General features: G+C 33.7%; 1 protein-coding gene across 2 annotated transcripts in view; it reads right to left on the bottom strand.

Moving 5' to 3' along the window:
• The window catches only part of KCNH7 (potassium voltage-gated channel subfamily H member 7), a 481586-nt gene that overhangs the window by 60346 nt on the left and 399044 nt on the right, over positions 1-22196 (bottom strand). For both annotated transcript variants that reach the window (XM_034954383.2, XM_003820933.4), the window contains exons 7-8: positions 21697-22122; positions 10913-11312 (exon numbers count right to left, since the gene is read on the bottom strand). In XM_034954383.2, coding sequence (XP_034810274.1) covers positions 10913-11312; positions 21697-22122 — 826 coding nt within the window. The remainder of the gene's footprint in view (positions 1-10912; positions 11313-21696; positions 22123-22196) is intronic.

Genomic DNA, 22196 nt, shown 5'->3' on the forward strand with positions numbered 1-22196 from the left:
AATCAGCATTTAGGTAGAATATCTGTATTGGTGCTTCTTACACTAAATCTTCATGATTTAAAATAAGCTCTTTAAGCACTTTCTCTCTTTTTTATATTTGTATTTATTTCTAATAATTCTAAAAATAAATGCTATTCTCTGTACAGAAAGTCACATCACGATATATATTCTGAATATTGATCTTTGGGTATCTATCAGAAACTAAGAGATACGGTAATATATGTTTAAATCACTGGAATAGCTATATACCAGGGTGGGGAAAGCAGCAACAAGAATTTGAAGTGTTTAATTAAAGTAAATTCAAACAACACATTTTTTCCCTCAAACAAATTTTATAAACAATTGCTTCTATAATCCACTTAATCATTTTCAAAGTAAGCTTTGGCCAGATTCTGGCCATGTTTTAAACTAATATGTTTTCCTGGGCACTTGCTTGCTTTTCCATCTTACCTTGTTTGCTTATCTTGTCATGATTGGTTATCAAGATCCTTATGTACCATAGATATCCCAAGTAAGAGAAAGTCCCAGGGAAAGCAGTGACCCCTTGTTTTTATCTATTTAAGGGGATGAAAGTTGGGGAGATGTGGTGGTTAATTTTATATCAACTTGACTGGGCCACAGTGTGCCTGGATATTTGGTTACACAAATATTCTGGGTGTGTCTGTAAGGGGTTTGCAGAGGAGATTAGCATTTGGTTCAGTAAACAAGTAAAGCAGATTGTCCTCCCCACTGTGGGTGGGCTGCATCCAACTCATTGAAGGCCTGAATAGAAGAAAAAGGGGAAGTAAAGTCGAATGAACTCTGTGCTTGACTGTCTGAGCAGGAATATCAGTCTACTCCAGCCTTTGGACTTGCGCTCCGACTCAGACTGAAAACACATCATGGGCTCTCCGTGGTCTAGACCCAGTTACTGAGTACAGATCTTGAGACTTTTCAGCCTCTATAACTGTGCGAGCCAATTTCTTCGAATAAATCTCTTTATATCTTTATCTATATTCAAACATATATGTCTATCTAGTATCTACCTATCTTTTGGTTCTGCTTCTCTGGACTTCCAGACTAATACAGGAGATCTCTAGTGAGGCTGAATTGGCATGTATAAGAGACATTAATTCTCTGTAAGGTAGAGCAGATGTTTAGATTGTATCTTCTACATGAAGAAAAGGTGAGCCTAAATTGTTTTTGAGTAAATGAATCATTCTTTAAAAAGAGAATTAACAATATTTGCCAGAAATTGATTCCTGTGATCCAAGGAGATTCATGTGAAAAATACGTTTTACTCATGCTAAATGTAGTGGGGAAACAATTACGTGTGATGCTATGTTTCCAAAATACCTATCATGTGCTCAGGAAGTAGATTCAGTCAGAGGGCACAAAATCAATGCTATTTGTTTTACCTAAACCACACATGATCAGGAAACACATGTTTTACCTAAACCATCACATGATCAAGAAAGATCAGGAAAAATTCTTATTTATTAAATAGATTTTAGCAAATTAGATGTTATTTGGATGGTAGAGTTTTATCTCTACCATCAAAATTAACCAAAATGTTAGTTTAGGTCATAAACAAGCATTTCCCACTAGCTGTCAAGATGAAACAAAATCTGGATTATAAGTACATAGTTGAATAGATAAGAGACTAATTTATGGTCAGACGCGGTGGCTCATGCCTGTAATCCCAGCACTTTGGGAGGCCGAGGCAGGTGGATCACCTGAACTCAGCGGTTCGAGACCAGTCTGGGCAAGATGGCAAAACCCCATCTCTACAACAAATACAAACATTAGCCAGGTATGGTGGTGTGCGCCTGTAGTACCAGCTATTCCGGAAGCTGAGGCACGAGAATTGCTTGATCCAGGGAGGCTCAGGTTGCAGTGAGCCAAGTTCGTGCCACTGCACTCCAGCCTGGGTGACAGAGTGAGACCCTATCTTTAAAAAAAAAAAAGTGACCTGAAATACTTATTTTTAGGAAATTCTGTGATTATGACTTTTAAATTATAATAAAGACATTAATCTTTTTCCTATTCTTTAGGAAGGAAATGGAGCTAGAGGTTGTAAGTAAGAGAGAAGAATAAAATACTTATGTTCTGTGCGTATTATTTAGTTGATGCCCAACTGGCAAAAATATCAATCAAAAGCAAGTTGAAAGACTATGGATATCTAGGCATCTCTCCTTAACTCAGTATTTTTAGTTTTATAAAATAGGGAGTTCTTTTTTCATCCAAATGGTTTGCTTTAGTTTAGGTATTATAGAAATAAAACAGGGGTCTCTTAAAACTTCCTTCAGCACACCACGCCTTAATTCTGATATGCTGACCATACTAATATATTTGGTTGGTCAGAAGATATTAGCTGAAACATGTTGACAAATACACCTGCATTTCTACTACATAAATTTAAACAACTCTGTAACTTAATAAAATAAATTTTATTGATGTGTAATTTATATGTAAGATGCATCTATTTTAAGTGTATAGTTCAATTAGTTTTGACAAATGTATACACTTCTGTAAACACGATCATGATATAGAACATTTTCTTCACTCTAAAAGTCTCCTTGTGTTCTTTGGCTGCTTGCAACCACTCACTTCAGACCTTAGACAACCACCGAGCTCCTTTATGTCATTACAGATTAGTTTGCATTTTCTAGGATTTTATATAAGTGGAATTATAATGTACATATTCATTATGTACATTTGTGACTGACTTCTTTTGCTCAACATAATGTTTTTGAGAATCATTCTGTTGTGTGTATCAGTAATTTGTTTTTTTTTAACTGCTGAATTGATGTGCATCATATGGCTATACCATAGTTTGTTTATCTCTTCTCCTGTTGATGGAAACCTTGCTGTTTCTAGTTTTTGGCTATTATGAATAAAACTGCCATGAACACTTGTATACAAGTCTTTGTGTGGGCTTATATTTTCATTTCCCTTTTAAACACCTAAGAGTGGAATTGCTGAGTTGTGTGGTACGTTTAACTTTATAAGAAACTGCCAAACTGTTTTTCAAAGTTGTATCATTTTACATTCTCCCCAGCAATGTATGAAAATACCATTTGTTCCATATCCTCTCCAACACTTGGTTTTATCAGTCTTTAATTTTAACCATTGTAGTGTGTACAGGTAATATCTCATTAGAGTTTTAATGTGCATTTTCCTGATGATTAATGACATCTTTTCATGACTTTATTCGTCATTCATATATATTTTGTGAACTATCTTTTCAAATACTTCACCCATTTTTAAATTGAGTTGTCTTCTTATTATGGATTTGTAAGAATTATTGATATATTCTGGATATAAGCCCTTTTATGATCTCGGTATTGAAAATATTTTCTTCCAGTCTACCATTTGTCCATTTCTTTTCTTAATGGTGTTTTTTGAAGAGCAGAAGTTATTAATTTTGATGAAATCCAATTTATCAATTTGTATTTTATGATTCAGAGTTAATTTTGTTTGTTTCAGTTTTGGTAATGTGTATAATTCAAATAATTTTTTCATTTGATCTAAATTGTCAAGTTTATTGTTCTTTATAATGTTCTTTTCTTATCCTTTTAATGTCCATAAGACTTGTGTTATTATCTTTCTTTCATACAGGACAGTAACTTATGTTCTCTCTTTTAGTCTAGTTGGAGGCTTATCAGTTTGACTGATTTTAAAAATTACTTCCATTAACTTTCTCTCTTGTTTGTTTTCTATTTTTATTGACTTCTGCTCTTATATCTATTATTTCTTTTCTTCCAGTTGTATTAGGTTTTAATTTGCTTGCCTTTTACTAGCTTCTTAAAATACAAGCTTAGATTTTTGATTTTAGATCTCCTTTTTAAATAAAAACACTTAAAGCTATAGATTTATCACTAAAAAATGCCTTAGGTGCCCTATACAAATTTTGATACATTTTATTTTCATTTTTATTAAGTTAAAAATAGTTTGTAATTTTCCATGTGATTTCTTCTTTGAACTGTGAGTTATTTGGAACCTATTTCTAAACATTTGGGGAGTTTCTAAACATCTATCAGTTTTTTCTCCTACTCCTTGCCCTCTTCCTCCTTCTCCTCTTCTTTCTTTTATTGTTGATTTCTGGTTTCTCTATGGTCAGATAAATACTTTGTATGATTTTAGCATTTTCAAATTTATTGAGACTTGTTTTGTAGCCCAGCATATGGCTTGTCTACTGGTAAATGTTCCATACATGCTAGAAAAGAACGTGTATTCTGCTGGTATTTTATAATTGTCAATATGTCAAGTTTAGCTGTTAGTATTATTTAAGTTTTCTATATTTTTATTCATTTGGTCTATTTATTCTATAAAACGCTGAGAGGAGTGTTAACATTGCAAACTATAATTATGAATTTGTCTTGTGAATTTGTCAATTTCTCCTTTCAGTTACATCAGTTTTTCCTTCATGTAATTTAAAGTTCTGTAATTGAGTGCATACACATTTAGGATTGCTATATTTGTCTATTTTACCTTTGGTAATAGTACCTGTCCTGAAGTTAATATCACTACATTGTCTGAAGTTAATACTGTTCCTCAGATTTTCTTATGATTAGGATTTGTATGAACATTCTTTTTAATTTTTTTAATCTTTATAAGTATGTTTTCTTTAGACAGCGTATGGCTGTCTTATTTTTTTAAATGCTTTCTGATAATTTCTCCATTTCAATGAAAGCATTTAGATCATTTATATTTAATGCAACTATTGGTATATTTGGGTTTAAATATACTATCTTGCTATTTGTTTTCTGCATTTCCCTTTTTACTTATTTCCTACAATATTTTACATTTGTTATTTTGTTATTATTTCATTTTGTCTTTCCTGTTGGCTTGTTAGCTATAGTTGTAGGATTTATAACATGCATTTTAAATTGGTCAACATCTACTTTAAATAGCATAATACCATGTCACGAATGATGTAGGAATCTTACAGCAATATATACTTCTATTTCTTCTTCCCACTTTTTGGTACTATCATTGTCATAATTTCTCCTTCTACATACGTTATAAAACCTGCACATTCATTGACATTATTTTTTGCTTCAAGGAGTCAATTTTTTTTTAGACATTTAGAAATGAGGAAAAAGTCTTTTTTTTTTACTCACACATTTACCACTTCTAGCTTTTCGTTCCTTTGTGTTGATCCAAATTTTCATCTGGTATAATTTTCTTTCACTTGAAGAACTTTATCATTTCTTGTAGACTGCTCATGAAGAATTATGTCAGGTTTTGTCATTTTTGAAGAGTAGTTTAATTAAACACAGATTCCTATGTTGAGAGATTTTGTTTTTCTTTCAGCAATATAACGATTTTGTTCCATTGTCTTTTGGCTTTCATTGTTCTAATAAGAAATCTATCAACATTATCTTTTTCCTTTGTATATGATGTGTCTTTTTTTCTCTAGCAGCATTTAATATTTGATTATGATGTGCACCAGTGTATTTTATTCATACTTAACTTGTTTGGGATTCACTGGACTTCTTGGATATGTGGTTTTATAGTTTTCATTAATTTTGGAAAAATTTCTGCCATTATTTTTAAAGTTAAAAGTTTCTATCATTAAAAAAAACAGATTTTTTTTTTGCTTGCCTTCATCATCTTTGTAAATTCTGGTTCCATTTTACTTGATTTTTTTTTCCTGTTAAGAATCACATTTTTCTGTTTCTTATAATAGCTCTTAAATTTTAAATAGATATTGGGCACTATAAATTTAACCTTCTTCAATGCTTGTAACTTTTTTTTTGTCTTAAAAAAAGTTAGATGTTCTTGCAGGAGTTAAACCACTTGAGGATCTGCTTGTTCCTTTTGAAGCTTGCTGTTTAAGCTTTTTTGGGGGACAGATTAGCCCTAGTACTACAGCACTATTTTTTTCTGAGATTTCTACCAAATACCCTGGATGTTAATAAGGGTTTTCCTTTCTGCTGGTTGAAATTTGAAAATCTCCCACATCTATGTGAGCTCTGGAAATTGTTTAGCTTATAGTACTTCTGGTATTTCTTTGCTGGGTTTTCGGGAGTTTTACCCCATGCATTTGTGACTTAGTATTCATTAGTAGATTCAAAAGGATACCTATGTAGGTTTCTGGAGCTTTTCTTTTCCATAACTACATCTCCTGTTGCCTGTCTTGCAAACTGCAGCACCTTAGTCTCCATGACCTCTGATCTTGTTTTCTTAACTCCGTAAGACTGCTGGGGTCTGCTTAGGTTATTTCTCCCTTCTGTGTTCACTGTGGTCCAGGAAGTGCCTCCAGGCAAAAAACCAAGATAACACGTGGCCCATATTGTTTGCTTTCCTTGTTTCAGGGATCAAACTTCCCTATTAATTTTCCAGTGCCTGAAAACAATTGCCTTATATATTTTGTTCAGTTTTCTGTATGTTTTTAATAGAAGGAGAGTAAGGTTTTAGTAACTCCATCATAACTGGAAGCAGAACTCCAGTAACTTTTTTTTTTACATGCTACAAAAATAAGAAATTCTCCCAATCAATATGCTTGTCAAGCAGGTCAGAAATGGAATACATTTGCCTTTATTTTTCTGGTTTATGTGTTTTTAAAAATTAAATATATACATGTTATTTATAATATTTAAGATATAAAATTATGCTATATGTTAGAAAACAGGTATAAATATATGAGCATCACTTATATTTACAATTATTTAATGACTTCACTGTCTTCCTTTCTTATTTTGAATTATACACACTTTTAAAATGTATTATCTGGTTACTGTACTCTGTACACAGTCAGCAGTACAAAAACTGTCTTTGCAAATAGCAGCTTTTAAAAATACATATAACAATCTATATGCATTAGATATTTACTATTTGCATTTAATGTTTTATTTTTAGTTTCCTTCAATTATATCGCTATAAGATAGAAGGCTGATTGCCTTGTTTTCTACAACTTGGCTTCAAATTTTTCTTTTAGAATAAAGATTAGAGTTAAACACAGGATGCTGAGAAAGTTCAACCTGATAATCACAATAGTTGTAATTAGCACATATACGATCTTTTATCACATTTTTTGTTATTTTATTTTTTTCAGGCTAAAATAAGGCCACTAATGGGTCTGAGGAGGATGTGCATAGATAAAACCATATCATTTTTTAATATACTTAGATTTAACTGGGAATATCATGTGCATATACACCTATATACATCAAAATGGGTACATAAATTTCAGTATTCTTATTATTGCCAAATTTCAAGTCTTAATTTTACTCTTTTCCTTATTTATGACATAATATGTCATGGTGCAGTTCTCCAGGAGTACCTATAAAATATTTCCTGTGTGACATAAAGCTTTACATAATCCCATTTGGATTAAGGTGTATAGAACCAAGTCTTACATTCAAATAAATGATGGTATGTGAAATGTGGGTGTATCTTACTGTAATCAATTTAATTAGAGTGTTTTCTTTTTTCTTGAAAGATACAATTCATCTGCAGAAAACATGTATTATTCTTAACAAATTAATAGAAATAGTCTAGTGCTATATTAAAAAGGAAAAAAAGGAAGGAAAGAAGAAAGGAAGAAAGGAAGGACAAAGGAAGAAAATTGCCTAAAATTCCCTGATTGAGGGAATGGAGATCAGGTGTAGGGCAAGTAAAGAACTGAGCTATCTTCAATTTTAAAAAATCCACATGATAAATAGCACTACATATTTTACTTAATCCTCACAAGTGGTGTGGATTACTAAGTGGTGAGCTGGCTAAACTTAAGTGCATTTTTAAAAGTCTTTCTTAAAAATTCTAAGTTTCAAAATACAGGTTCTATTTTCTTAAAAGGATATTTCTGCTATATATGTGTTTAATTAAGATCAATTATTTCCTTGTTTGATACCTATGCCACTAAAGCAGATGACCCCTATAAAGTGTTTACTATTAGTTTTAATCGCAAAATGGTTGGAACTGTGTTTGCTCTGTGTTCTGTCTCTCTGGAATACATATTTCTATTTTATTCTAGGAGATTCAACTTCCATTTCTTTCTGGGTACAATGTTACTTCTGTGTTTGCAGCCTAGACTTGGACTGAATTTGTAGAATGTCTTAATAGTTATTGAAATGTAATGTTTTTGCTTATAAAAATGCTACTAAAATAAAAACACTAAAAATATGAAAAGTACATTTTATATAAAGTAGACAATAAACTTGGTGAATTTATTTAAATTTCATTAATAGGGATTTATCTAAGCACATTTTATTATCATGTTGACATTTAAAAATCAACGATCAGGATCTATTTTCAACTTTCTATGCATTCTAAGGATGATGTTCTTTTTGAATCTTTAGAAATAAACCATGCTTAAAATCCAAAATTTTCCTGATTAAAAACCCTCAACAAACTAGGCATTGAAAGATCATACTTTGAAATAATAAAAGCAATCTGCTGCAAACCCACAGCCAAAATCATGAATGGGAAAAAAACTGGAAGCATTCCCATTAAGCAGGAGCAACACAAGGATGCCCACTCTCACTACTCCTATTCAACTTAGCACTGGAAGTCCTAGCTAGAACAAGCAGGCAAGAGAAAGAAATAAAAGGCCTCCAAACAGGAAAAGAAGTCAAATTATCTCTCTTTGCTGATAATATTATTCTCTTCCTATAAACAACCAAAAAGATCCTAGAAATGATAAATGTCTTCAGTAAAGTTTCAAGATACAGAATCAATGTGCAAAAATTAGTAGCATTTCATGAACCAATAATGTTCCAAATCAAGAATGCAATCCCATTTACAACAGTCAAAAAATAAAATAGCGGGGAATACATCTAACCAAGGAGGTGAAAGGTCTCTACAAGGAGACCTACAAAACACTGCTGAAAGAAATCATAGATGACACAAACAAATGGACAAACATTCCATGCTCATGAATAAAAAGAGGCAATATTGTTAAAATGTCCATACTCCCCAAAGCAATTTACAGATTCAATGCTATTCCTACCAAACTACCAATGTCATTTTCCACAGAATTAGAAAAAACGATTATGAAATTTATAGAAAGTGAAACAGAGCCTGAATAGTCAAAGCAATCCTGAACAAAAAGAGCAAAGCTGGAGGCATCACATTACCCGACTTCAAACTATACTATAAGGCCACAGTAACCAAAACAGCATGGTACTGGTACAAAAACAGACACATAGGCCAATAGAATAGAATAGAAAACCCAGAAATAAAGCTGCACACCTACAGCCATCTGATCTTCAACAAAGTTGATGAAAATAAGCAATGGTATAAAGGACTCCCTATTCAATAAATGGTGCTGAGACAGCTGGCTAGCCATATGCAGAAGTGTTGAACTGGACCCCTATCTTTCACCATCTACAAAAATTAAATCAAGATGGATTTAAGATTGGAATGTAAGACCTCAAACCATAAAAATCCTAGAAGAAAACCTAGGAAATACCATCTGGATAACAGATGCTGGTGAGGCTGTGGAGAAAATGGAATGCTTATATTGGGGAATATAAGCATTTATTGCTTGAGGGAAATATAAATTAGTTCAGCAACTGTGGAATGCAGTTTGAAGGTTTCTCAAACAACTTAAAACAGAATTATCATTTGACCCAACAATTCCATTACTGGGTATATACCTGAAGAAAAATAAATCATTCTACCAAAAAGACACATGTACTTATATGTTCATTGCAGCAGTATTCACATTGAAGAAGACATGGAATCAACCTAGATGTCCATCAGCAGTAAACTGGATAAATAAAACGTAGTACATATACAATATGGACTACTATGCAGCCATAAAAAAGAAAAAAAAGCACGTCCTTTGCAGCAACATGGCTGCAGCTGGAGGCCATTATCCTAAGTGAATTAATACAGGAACAGAAAACCAAAGACCACATGTTCTCACTTATAAGTGGAGGCTAAGCATTACGTACGCATGGACATAAAGATGAGAACAATAGACATGGAGGACTAGTAGAGTGAGATAAAGGGACGGGGGCAAGGACTGAAAAACTACCTATTGGGTACTATGCTCATGATCTGGGTGATGGGAATCATTCATACCCCAAACTTCAGCATCACACAATATACCCATGTAACAAACCTGTGCACATACCCCCTGAATCTAAAATAAAAGTTGAAATTATTTTTAAAAATACGGTGAAAAAATGAAAATAAAAATCCATCATGCTTTTATGCTTTTGCTGATTGCTGCCTGGAAACAGCAAGTTCACCTTCAGTGGTTCCGCAGCATTATTAAAAAATACATGTTAATATTAAAACATCTTTTAACAAAGCTTTTTTAATTCCAAAGAATATCTGTTATGAATGATGCTCATGACATTAACCAATCACTTAGATCTTGACATAATGTCACAGGAAAAGAAATTTTTAGTCAATGACAGGGAAAATTACATGTATATTATGTATAAATCGGTATGTGTATGTTGCATGTATATATATATATACACACATACATACATATGTATATGAAAGATCAGTTTACAGAATAATTGTTGTAATGATATATATGGTTAACATTTTTTAGTTTGTACATTTTTTATATCTATCTATCTATCTATCTATCTATCTATCATCATGTAGTGTAAATGAGTATTTCCCATTGTAATCTAGCCTCAGCTTGAAATAGAAAATAACCATTGGTAATAAATTACAGATACTCTTTTTATAGCAGTAAAACTGGACTGCTAGTTTCAATTCCTGAAACCATGTTGCTCCAATTTTATGCCCATAGTTCCCTAAGGTTCAAAAAGACCTTTTGGTGTCTCTACTTCACAGAGAGAATCAGATTTGATGGAATACAGTACCCATATATGTAATCCCATTATCTCCTCAATTTTCTGTAATTTTTTTCTTTGCCTTACTCTAAATATTGTAGCAATATTAATTTCAAGGTATTATTCTATCCTAATAGACAACAGAAGAGAAAGCTACTTACAGCCAATCAACATGACACAAATTGAAAAGATTTTCTCCGAATTCGTGTTAGGAGACACATTCCCGAATCCTACACTGGTTAAACTGCTGAAGGTAAAATAAAGTGCTGTGACGTATTTGTCTTTAATGGATGGTCCAGAACTTGAGTCACTGTCATTGTAACGTTTCCCAATTTGTTGTCCTAAGGAATCCAACCATCCGATTTTGTCAGTCAGGTAAGGCCTTTCTACATTCCCAATCGCATACCAAATGCAAGCCAGCCAGTGAGCAATCAGGGCAAAGATGCACATTAAGAGCATTAGAACAGCAGCGCCATATTCTGAATATCGATCCAGTTTCCTGGCCACGCGCACAAGACGGAGGAGTCGGGCAGTCTTCAAAAGACCAATTAATGTTGTTGTCTGTAGAAATAAATGTACACAGTCAGAAACGGTCGGCAAACAATTCAAAGTACATTCATATGAAGCAAAGTGGACAAAAACAGGTTAAGACAATATGGTAGTATTAAGGATAACTGCCTATTTAAATTCAGTATTAAACTTGGTTCTTTTTTTTTATGTGATACCTACTTTGGAAAATACTTTGAAAGTGCATGACACATTAATTCAGTATTGTGGCATGCAAGACATGGGGCACAGAATCTGTCTTGTTTTATGTTCTAAGTGCCTTGCATAAGTCCTCAGTGAATTCATTCACCAACATACATTCTAGTGTGTTACTGTGTGCCTACTAACGCCACACACTGATATTATAGTGTTAAACAAACAGACATGGTTACTTTCCTAATAGAGACAGTTATTTAATAGACAAAGTGTCTAATCTAATGAAGAGAAAACAAGATCCTAGTCTACTGAGGAGAGAGAGATTTTTTAAAAACAAACAAATAATTAATTTGAGAGAACAAAGTGCCATGATGATAGGAAGCAGAGAAATATGACAGAGGGTATTTGGAGGCATGGATTGGGGTAGAAACTGCTTTAAAAATGAAGACCAAGAAGGGCCTTGCTGAGGAGCTGACATTTGAGTTGCAAACCATCTGTATAATGAGAAGGAGCTAGTCAAGCCCCTTCTTCCCATAACTGTGGGGACACTTATTGGATGATTGCATGCATGAATTAGGCACTACATTTAAATGCATTTTTTATTCCTAAGTGTGCTAAATTGAGAAATTATTTCTTGATGTCCCAGTGATATTATAATTGCATTTTGCTTTTGGCTATGATATGTGTAACTAATTGGGTGATTATTACTGACCAGGTATCTAATGATAGGCTACTTCTATATAATAACAGGATACTTAACTGGTTGTTTGGACTTCAAATCTGATAAGTACAAATTACAAGTTCATTTCTTAGGTTTCCTAAATAATGTCAACTATAAGTACTATATAATTCACAGGGCATATAATTATTCCATAGTTACATGGTGTTTACCAATCAATTATTGAGTTATTTCATCTGTTCATTGTTGCTATTTCCCAAAGCACATCCAACTACATTAAGAACACTTATATCTTAATGGAAGAAATAGCACATGGAATAACTACCACACCTTATGTATTAATATTGATGATGACAAAGGAGCACTAAATATTTAAAAAACTTTTTCATTAAAATGTTCTGGCTGGTTGTGGTGGCTTGTGCCTATAATCCCAGTACTTTGGCAGGCTGAAGCAGTAGGATCACTTGAGCCCAGGTATTTGAGACCAGCCTGGGCAATATAGTGAGACTCAGCCTATACAAAAAAATTAAAATAAAATAAAATAAATTAGCTGGGTGTGGTGGTGGATGCCTGTAGTCCCAGCTATTCTAGAGGCTGAGGTGGAGGATCACTTGAGCCCAGGAATTTGAGATTGCAGTGAGCTATTATTGTGCCACTGCACTCGAGCCTGGGCAACAGAGCAAGACCCTGTCTTTAAAAGAATGTTCTAATAAGTGTTCTACAGTTTCTTGTTTTTCCCTTGTGCCATAGCAATCACAAGGGAAAGGGGATCACTTAGTCTCCCCTGAATTATTCTCTGTTAGTATTGGAACCCTTTAAAGTTGAGAGGAACTTGTGTAGTTGACACGTATTTATCATAACTAGACTCTGGTCTCTGCTCATTTGGGGATGTTTAGAGAGGTGAGTCTTCTCTGTCTCCAATACTGAGTTGTTTTTCAGAGTGGAATGAAGGTGCTTGCTTTTTTTCTTCTTTATAGGTTTAAAAGTATATTTCTTCCCTATGAACGAATATAGGTTTTAAATTATTATTGGCTGGATCCCTGAGAGAAAAGCAAACTTTCTAATATATGTATTATCAATATTTTAGCTTAGCAGTTATGTGCTAGGACTTTGGAACAGACAAACTTATGTTTGAATTCTGCCTCCATAGAATGTCCCCTTGGATAAGTTATTCATTTAATCTTACACTTCATCTGTATATGAAGTGTAGTTTCTTCATCTGTGAATACAAATAATAAGGCCAACCTTACAGAGTTATAGACAGTACCCAATAAACAGGAACTCTATCTTTCTATTTAAACATCCTTTACATTTTTCTTTCCATCAATAAGCAGGAACTTTATGTTGTGAAATGGGTTGAAAGAGCTTCCACCCTTTTTAAACGCAATACTTAGATATCTGGAATCACAAGTGGGGGCCTTTCCGTACTGGCCTTGCAGCTCGCCTCAAGAAATGGCAGGGGCATTGAAACAAAGGGACTTCATGAGGCACACTGACTGCTCAGACTCTGGTAGGAGTCACCCTGGTTCAACATTTCACCATTTCTACACAGCTCAGCTTCCTATGTTTATTTTTCCTCTTAATTCTACTTTCTGTTTATTTGTCCTGAGAAATCAGAAATATTTGAGAATTATGGTTAAAATTTTCTTGTTTTTGGAGCCAAATTTCTTTCTGATCCTCAAAATAAATGAAGTATAATAAAAATTCTCCAAGTAGTTGGTTAAATGAAGTGAAAAGCTTTAAAATAAATGAGCTGTTTTTATAACATATTGTGATAATAAGTACTAATGACTCTGCTGGTTGTAAAGACGGTAGAGTAAAAATGATGTTATGATAAGAAGAGCAATGAAATCTGCTGTGCATGCAACCTTCCTTTTTGCCTTCCTTCCAAAGAAATCTCTGATGTTTCTTCTAGCATTCTATCAAAATGAAGTCAAAATCTATATGACAGTAAGTTCTCTAAGCAGATAAATCAATATAATGTACATAGTAACATACAAGTGACATCATTTCTGGAAAAAGAAAGTTTAAGATATATGGGACATGTTGAAGTCTCAACATGTATGACAGTATTCATGTTAAATAATTGCAGAAGTAATGAGAGAGCCACAAATTAGGGGGAAGGGGAAGAAATTACTAAGTAGTAATTATATCTCTCAGTTGCATTATAAGGATGAGTGAATATTGACTTCAACAGTCAAAGCTATTCTCTTGTAATTCTGTAACATGTACTGCAGAATAACTACATATGCTGGCTTGACAATGTAACAGATGCCTTGCCTTACTTCTATTGTTATCAAATTGCAGCTAACACATCTGGGCATTCTTTGTTAGCTACAGTTGTGTATAACACATCTTGTAGATGATGCTTAGGATTGTAATAACTCTTTCCTGCTTATTATTTTAATATTTCTTTAAACACTTAAGGTGTCTTGCCCCAGATTGCAGAATAGAGAGAAGTGATTGCATTAAAATCTAAGAGAGAGTAGATTTAATAATTATTAATCTTCTCCTGCCAATTTGTTATGAACCCTTAGCCCCATTGTTTAGTTTAATGGGCCATCTTTATGTTACCTGCAAGTGAAACAGGACCAACAACTACTCTATTATATTGTGCTAAGATCAGAATTTGACTGAGTATAATTGTTTTCAGAATGCATAATTATCTCCCAGCACATCTAATTTCATGTAATATCCAGACATGATGGAAATCCCAATTTTTTGATTTTTGAAAATATAATAAATGTAACTATCCATAAATTTGTTCACAATTTTAAAAACTAGAGTAAAAAACTGTCTCTTAGATGGTATTTCTTAAACTTCACTGGTATTAGAAAAATATTGTCTGTTTATTGTTATTCTTGAAAGCAACTAAAAAGAGCATAAAAGCTCACTAGATGGCAAAATGTGGTTATTGTTATAAAATACAAACACATAATGAAAATAAGATACAAAAACAGGTGAGTCATTTTGCAGTACATTGAAGCAAGGCACTTTGTTTTCCAGTCCTGCCACTAACTATAGCAAAGGGGACATAATGAACTCTTAACAAGTCAAGACTTCACCCACCAGCACCCATGCTATCTCAGAACTCAACTTATTTATTGTGACTGAATAATTTTCCAACTCCTTTTTCCAAAATGTCACAGTAAAGTCAGTCTCTGTGAGATTTTTATTTTTAATGTATCTTGTCAATATTATTGTTTTTAATCTAAAGTAACTCTTTTTCCAAAAATTCAATTATTCATTTTGCTGGGTGGCTGATTAATATCATTCAATTTCAAAACTTTAAAAACACATCCACATCCACTCTTTACTAAAGCCCTAGATGCCTTCTTATATTGAGGTAGAAGTTTGTTCCCTTTATTAGGTACATTAATTTTTAAACTAAACATTATTTTAAAAATACATATATATATTCTAAACAATGAAGTTTTGTATGTATGTTAGATACTAGGTCCAGACTCAGGAAGACTGTGTGGTTGTTTTTTGTACATATTTTACAATAAATCAGGCAAGATTCTCTCTTCATGCCAGTGGAATTCTTTTTGAAGGCTTGAAATTAGAATAAGTAACTTCTTGTCAGTATTAAACAACTCTCTACTCAAGAATAAATTGTCTACAGTTAAATGAAGAAAGACTCATTAATAAGAAAAAATACTTTGTTCAAAAATATTTAAAAAATTTTGAAAAATAATTGTACCTTATTTTTTAGTAAACATTTTTAAGAATCTTATATTTAAAATATATTATTTCAGAAATTTACTCTCTAAAACCTTTGCCTATAAATAAGTGATACAATTATTCTTCTATAAATAAAAATATGCAAGTATGTGATCTTTGGTTTCATATGCAGGGTTGATAGAATGAATGATCACTGAAACTTTCTACTTAATCCATCACTTGTCCTTTTTTCAATAAATATTTGGGTGCAAGTGGGGAAATGTTAACACGAGATAAGTAATAAATTTCATTACTCCACACTCATATTTTGCTTTAGATTTCATTTCAGCTAATCCCCTCTAAGTTCTGGTATTTATATACATGATTCAATTATTTATCCAATAAAGCTCAACAATATCAGAAACTAGTTTCTAGTCCTTTGTTCAGCTTAACTACATCATTGCAATATTTCTAAGGATGCATTTACTAATACAATCAAAGAAATATATTTTGAATGTTTCTAAAACCTTGGGGAATTACCTAGATTGTAATTTATTTATATCAACCTCACAAATACTTCTGAAGTATGGCTTTTAAAGAGGAGATTTTTACAATTTCACTGGGAAACTCATTTCAATATTTAATAACCTTTATTATTGAGACATTTATTTTTGTTTTGTTTTATAATTAACATTTTATTTTTTCTGCAATTTGAACTCACTTCGGCTTTCTGTACAGTAGCAGACAACTGACCATCAAGTGATTCTAAACAGTAGTATGCAAATGTTACAACAAATAAATAACTAGGGATGTCATATTTTTTAAATGATAATTTGACTTGTCCTGAGAAATATTTTACCAAGGGTTATACTTTATGCCATCTCTAGCAAAATGTAGACAATCAATCACATACAAACGAACAAATGATCAACTAAAAGCAAAATAATTTTTCCATTGAGGATCTTATATCTCTTAAAAGTCATGCCATACATTTTTAGAGGCATGACCAATAGCTCCAAATATAAGCCAATAGAAACTTCTGTCTAAACTCCCAAAAACCATCTAAGGAGACTTAGCAACTTTATGTGTAGACACGTATATGTATATGTGTCTGCAAAATATGATTTGTTCCTAAAAGTTGAACATGATTATATTGGATGTTTTAGAAGTAAACTAAAGATATCTATTATAAAGATCAAGTTCAGCTGTCGAAATGCTCAGAGTTTGCATATAGATACCTGCTAATGTTTTCCTTGCATCAATTTCACAATTCATCTATCAGACTAATAAATCAAACATATTATTATGATCAGAATCCCTCTTTTCTATTGGAATTTTCCCTCAAAGAGCACGGTAGTTACTTAGGCAAAGGCCTTCTTTGCTTGCATTCAGGATTCAGAAAAAAATAACGGTAAAGTGTGAAAGGAAAGGGGTCAATGAAGCAAATAATTAATTGCAAGAATCCTAATTTTCTGGGGAGTAAGAGGTTAATGAAGCATGTAATTGAGCAGAGTTTCGTAGATTTCAGCTGCTAATATCTCTGAAATTAAGATTTGCCATAGATGAGCTAAATACGGGAAAATATGAGGCGGATAATCAAAAGTTAACTTTCTGGAGACTGAGCCAATAACATTATTCCTTTGAACCAATGATACAGAAAAAATTTGCCAATGATTGACATAATGGGTGGTATGATGTTTGCTGATGCAGAAATTAGGAAATAGAGAATCTTTTTATTGTCTCTCTGGATGGCATTATCATCAGGAAGATATTAATGACATAGGCAAGCCCAGTTATTGCCAGTATTTATTTTCTTCAACATGTTTTTTTAACATTATAGAATATCTTCTACTTATTGTAGGTGATTTGTAACCATGTGAGAAAAAAATTAAATAGTTATGTCTTTTTTTTTTTTTTTTTTTTTTGAGATGGAGTCTCGCTCTTTCGCCCAGGCTGGAGTGCAGTGGTGCGATCTCTGCTCACTGCAAGCTCCGCCTCCCAGGTTCACACCATTCTCCTGCCTCAGACTCCCGAGTAGCTGGGACTACAGGCACCTGCCACCACGCCCAGCTAATTTTTTTGTATTTTTAGTAGAGATGGGGTTTCACCGTGTTAGCCAGGATGGTCTCCATCTCCTGACCTCATGATCCGCCAGTCTTGGCCTCCCAAAGTGCTGGAATTACAGGGGTGAGCCACTGCGTCCAGCCGTGCCATGTCTTCTTTAGTAAAAACGTATATGCCAATATATCCTCTTAGCATTTATTAACACCTGTTACATAGATTACATAATGTAGATACAAAGTTGATTTTTTTTTCTAGGGTTGAATGTAAATAAAAGTGTTACAGTATCTTAACATTTAGGGAAATTGGCAAAGAAGACATTAATGTTTAATTGACATTGACAAAATTATGTTTTCTAAGCTCATCTATGATGCTTTGATGGATAGAAAACATTTTAGGGCCGGGCACACTGGCTCACGCCTGTAATTCCAGCACTTTGGGAGGCTGAGGCAAGCAGATCACTTGAGCTCGGAGTTCGAGATCAGCCTGGACAACATAGTGAAACCCTCTCTGCAAAAAAATATGAAAATTAGCCGGGTATGGTGGCGTCTGCCTGTAGTCCCAGCTCCTCAGGGGGGTGAGGTGGAGGATCACTTGAGCCCAGGAGGCAGAGGCTGCATTGAGCTGAGATCACACCACTGCACTCTAGCTTGGGTGACAGAATGAGGCCGTGTCTTAAAATTAAGCAATTAAGAAATTACGACTGTTCTTATAATTTGTTGTAAATCACTCTTAATTTGTTTATTTATGTACTTATGCATTTATTTATGTACTTATGCATTTATTGTGTAGAAATATTCATCTATGAACATATGAAAGCCCTCTCCTGGGATTCCTCTTTATCCCAGATACGGCTACTGGATCTTGTATATCTAAACAACAAAATCCCTGCCACTTTAAAAAGTGTAGGTTTTAAGGCTTTATTTTTGACCTGTCAAATATGTGTCTCCAGACCCTTAACAGATCCACACAGAAAACTGACACATGGTTCTTGTCTAGAAGCTGATCCAAACCAATCTTTGTCAGGATTGTATCTAACATTTAATTTAATGGATCTCATTTCTCTTCTTATACTAACATATTATTTTTCTAGGTGCTCATGGGGTGCTTGACTTGCCTACATGTCACCTGTAGTTCAATAACCAATAGTCATCACAAACTTAAGGTGGCTAAAACAGGAATTTCTTCCCCACAACACACTTTTTCTCCCTAAGGTTTTTCCATCTGAATAAATGCATTACCATTTATAATTCTGCTTCAGCAACCCTCCTGCCCTTCACCAAAGAAATGTTTCAATAAGAATAAACAAGCAACAAAAAATGTTTGCACCACCCTTAATTCTGCTTTTTCTCCTACTCTTCCATACAATACTTAATCCATCAACAAGCCTTGGCAGCTCACCTCCAAAATATATCCCAAATTTCTTTACTTTTCTTCATTTCTGTTGCTACCAAGCTGTTGTTTTGTCCTGCATCACAACATGTGGTCTGAACTAGTTCCCTGCTCCTAGCCTGACTCTCCAGTCTGCAGATGACAGCCTTTGCAGTCTTCAAAATGTCCGTCGGATAATATCATTCCTGTTCCAAAGACTCCATTGCAGCCAGAATAAGTAAGAAATCCCACATATCTAGGTGATTTGGTCTCTGTCTCTGCCTTCTCAAACCTTAGCATTCCACCTCTTACTGTGTGGTTCAGCCTGGCAGCCACCAGCCATCTTTCTGTTCCTCTACCATAACAAACTTGTTCCCCAAATGCGACATTTTCACTAGTGTTTCCTTCTGTGTGAAATGCTCTGCACGGTGGTCTCATGTGGATCGTTGCTTCCTATCAAGTCTCAACTCAAATGGCCTCTCCTTACTGGCCTTTTGTAATTTCCAATTCAAATTAGCCATCCATCCAGGTCATTCTCTATCACATCCACCTGCTTTGCTATCATCACAGCATTTACTCTTTCCTGAAACCTTTCTGCACTGTGTTTGTCGGTTTGTTTATTAATGGTCTTTTGCCCTCTGCCATCCCCTACCCCTCTTCCTCAATTCTAGAATGTAAGTTCCTGGACAACACAAACTTTGTCTGATTTACTTCTGAATCTCTAAACCTAGGACAGTGGCTGTCACTTTGAAGGGTACCCAACAAAAAATTTTTTGAATAAATAAAGTATTATATTAGTAATTAAGAGTAATGCAGAAAATAGAACTGAGAGCATCACTGAACAATTCTAGGTTTCAACAGTCTCATTCTGTAAATAGTACTTTAGCTTCCTGGGCAGAGGAATGAACTAGATAATTTCCTGTGGTTACTTCTAGTTCTAAGATCTACATTGGCAGCAGTACTAGATTTTAATTTGGGGGTAACACTTACATTATGTCCAGAATTTTTAGTGCATTTTAAAATTCAGACTTTAAAATTTAAAAGACACAAACTTCTTACAACTTCTCCCATTATACTTCTAAGCTTGTCTACAAATCACTAATGTTTGCTGTTGGTGCATATATTTTAACTTTTGAAAGAATGAGGTTTTGTTTTATTGTTCATCAACATAAGCTTATTTGGTGTAATGATGTGAACCACCCATTATAAGAAACTCAAAGATATATATTAATAAAGAAGTATTTCACTCTCTTTTAGTTAAAACCCAAAGTTAGGAGTAGCTAATATTAAAAGTTCAGCTAATTAAGAACAGCTGATTTTTAAAAAGTATTTTGCTGAGTCACATGTACTATCTCATTAGAGTCCCAAATTAGAAAAAAAAAAGCAAGAGGAGAAGGTAATATTATTATCATCCTTTTACAGATGAGGAAAGTCAGGTTGGGACTTTGTTTAAAATTGTAGAACCCAGGAAAAATGTATTGTTTCATTGCCCTTCTCTTAACTGACTCACAGTTTGATCAGAGTTTATTTCTAACAAATAAATAGATTTAGAAATAAAATCTTTTGGTTCCCCTTGGTCGAGGAGGATTAGCTTGTTCTAAAGCCTTCATTGGCTAGGAAGCAACCATCTGCCAAGAGGAGGTGGTCTCCTCTTTGTTGGGGAGAGAAGGAAGTTGGTGCGGGGTAGGGTTCTTATGTAGAAAAAGACACAATTTTTAAAAATCCAACATATCGAGGATTTTTTCAACCTATTCCCTTGGAACTACTTTCAAGCATTCTGTAAATCTTTCCGTTATAGAATCCAGAAAGTTTATAAATGGTAAAAATAATGGAAATTAGATGAAGCGAACTGTAGGAAAACTTAACTTCTTTTGGATCAAAGAGTCTTTTGAGGAGCTGATTAAAGTTCTGGACTCTCTATCCAGAAAATGCACAATACATACACTTCTCGTATTTTCTTAGTTTCCAACTTTATTAGGCATTGGGATACACAAAAAGTACTTTCCAAGCTGAATATTATTTAAGAGAAAGCATATTTGAATAAGACATTTCAGAAGGTGCCCTCTTCACATAATTTGAACAAAAAACAAATCTCTGCTGTCTCAAACCTTAATAATGAGTTAAGAAAAATGGAGACATACTTAATATTTGACAGTTTTACACCCGTGAAGTTAATAAGTAGAGATTTTAAATCCTGGGAATGTGCTGTGTGCTATGGACCACTTGTTTCCAAGTTTAATTTGGTGGATAAAGAATGGAGAATCTTTTGCATCTCTTAGCAAAAAGAGAAAGAATTTGATTTGCAATGGCAAAATGGTTTCATTTCATTCTGTAGTATCCCCAATTGAAAATGAATTTTATCAGTGAGATACAAGAAGCTTGCAAAGCAACTCTTCTTTTTGCAGTCAAAATAGATTCATTTTTATAATTGCAATCTTTCATAAAATAAGAATCTTAAGCAGTTCTTACCTCATCAGAACCTGATCCAAAAATCAGCAAGTCAAAAGGAATTGCTGCAACCATGTCAATCAGGAACCAGCCTTTGAAGTAGTGTATTGCTATTTTGGCGGGATCACTTACCACTTCTTCATTCTGATTTACATATGTTGTTCTGAAGTTTATTAAAATATCTATGATAAACATAATATCCACAATCAAGTCTACCACATTCAAAGGGCTACAAGAATAGCCACATTCTCGTCTTTTCTGTTCTTCTCTGTCATTGAGGAGGAAGGCTGCAGAGTAGGGAGTAAATATAGCAGTGTATATGACCAACAGCAGGATAAGCCAGTCCCAGACTGCCTTGAAAGGGCTGTAGTGCAATATCGTAAACTTGTTGATGCGTGGTGTCTGCAGTTTGTATTCAGGTAGGACATCTGCTCCTAAAGAGAGAACCTGAATGTGCAAAAGAAAATCATACACTACATAAATATGCCATTTTTAATCTGGTAAACCTATAAAATATTAAG

This window comes from Pan paniscus, chromosome 13 (assembly GCF_029289425.2).
Source record: "Pan paniscus chromosome 13, NHGRI_mPanPan1-v2.0_pri, whole genome shotgun sequence".
Taxonomy (NCBI): Eukaryota; Metazoa; Chordata; class Mammalia; order Primates; family Hominidae; genus Pan; species Pan paniscus.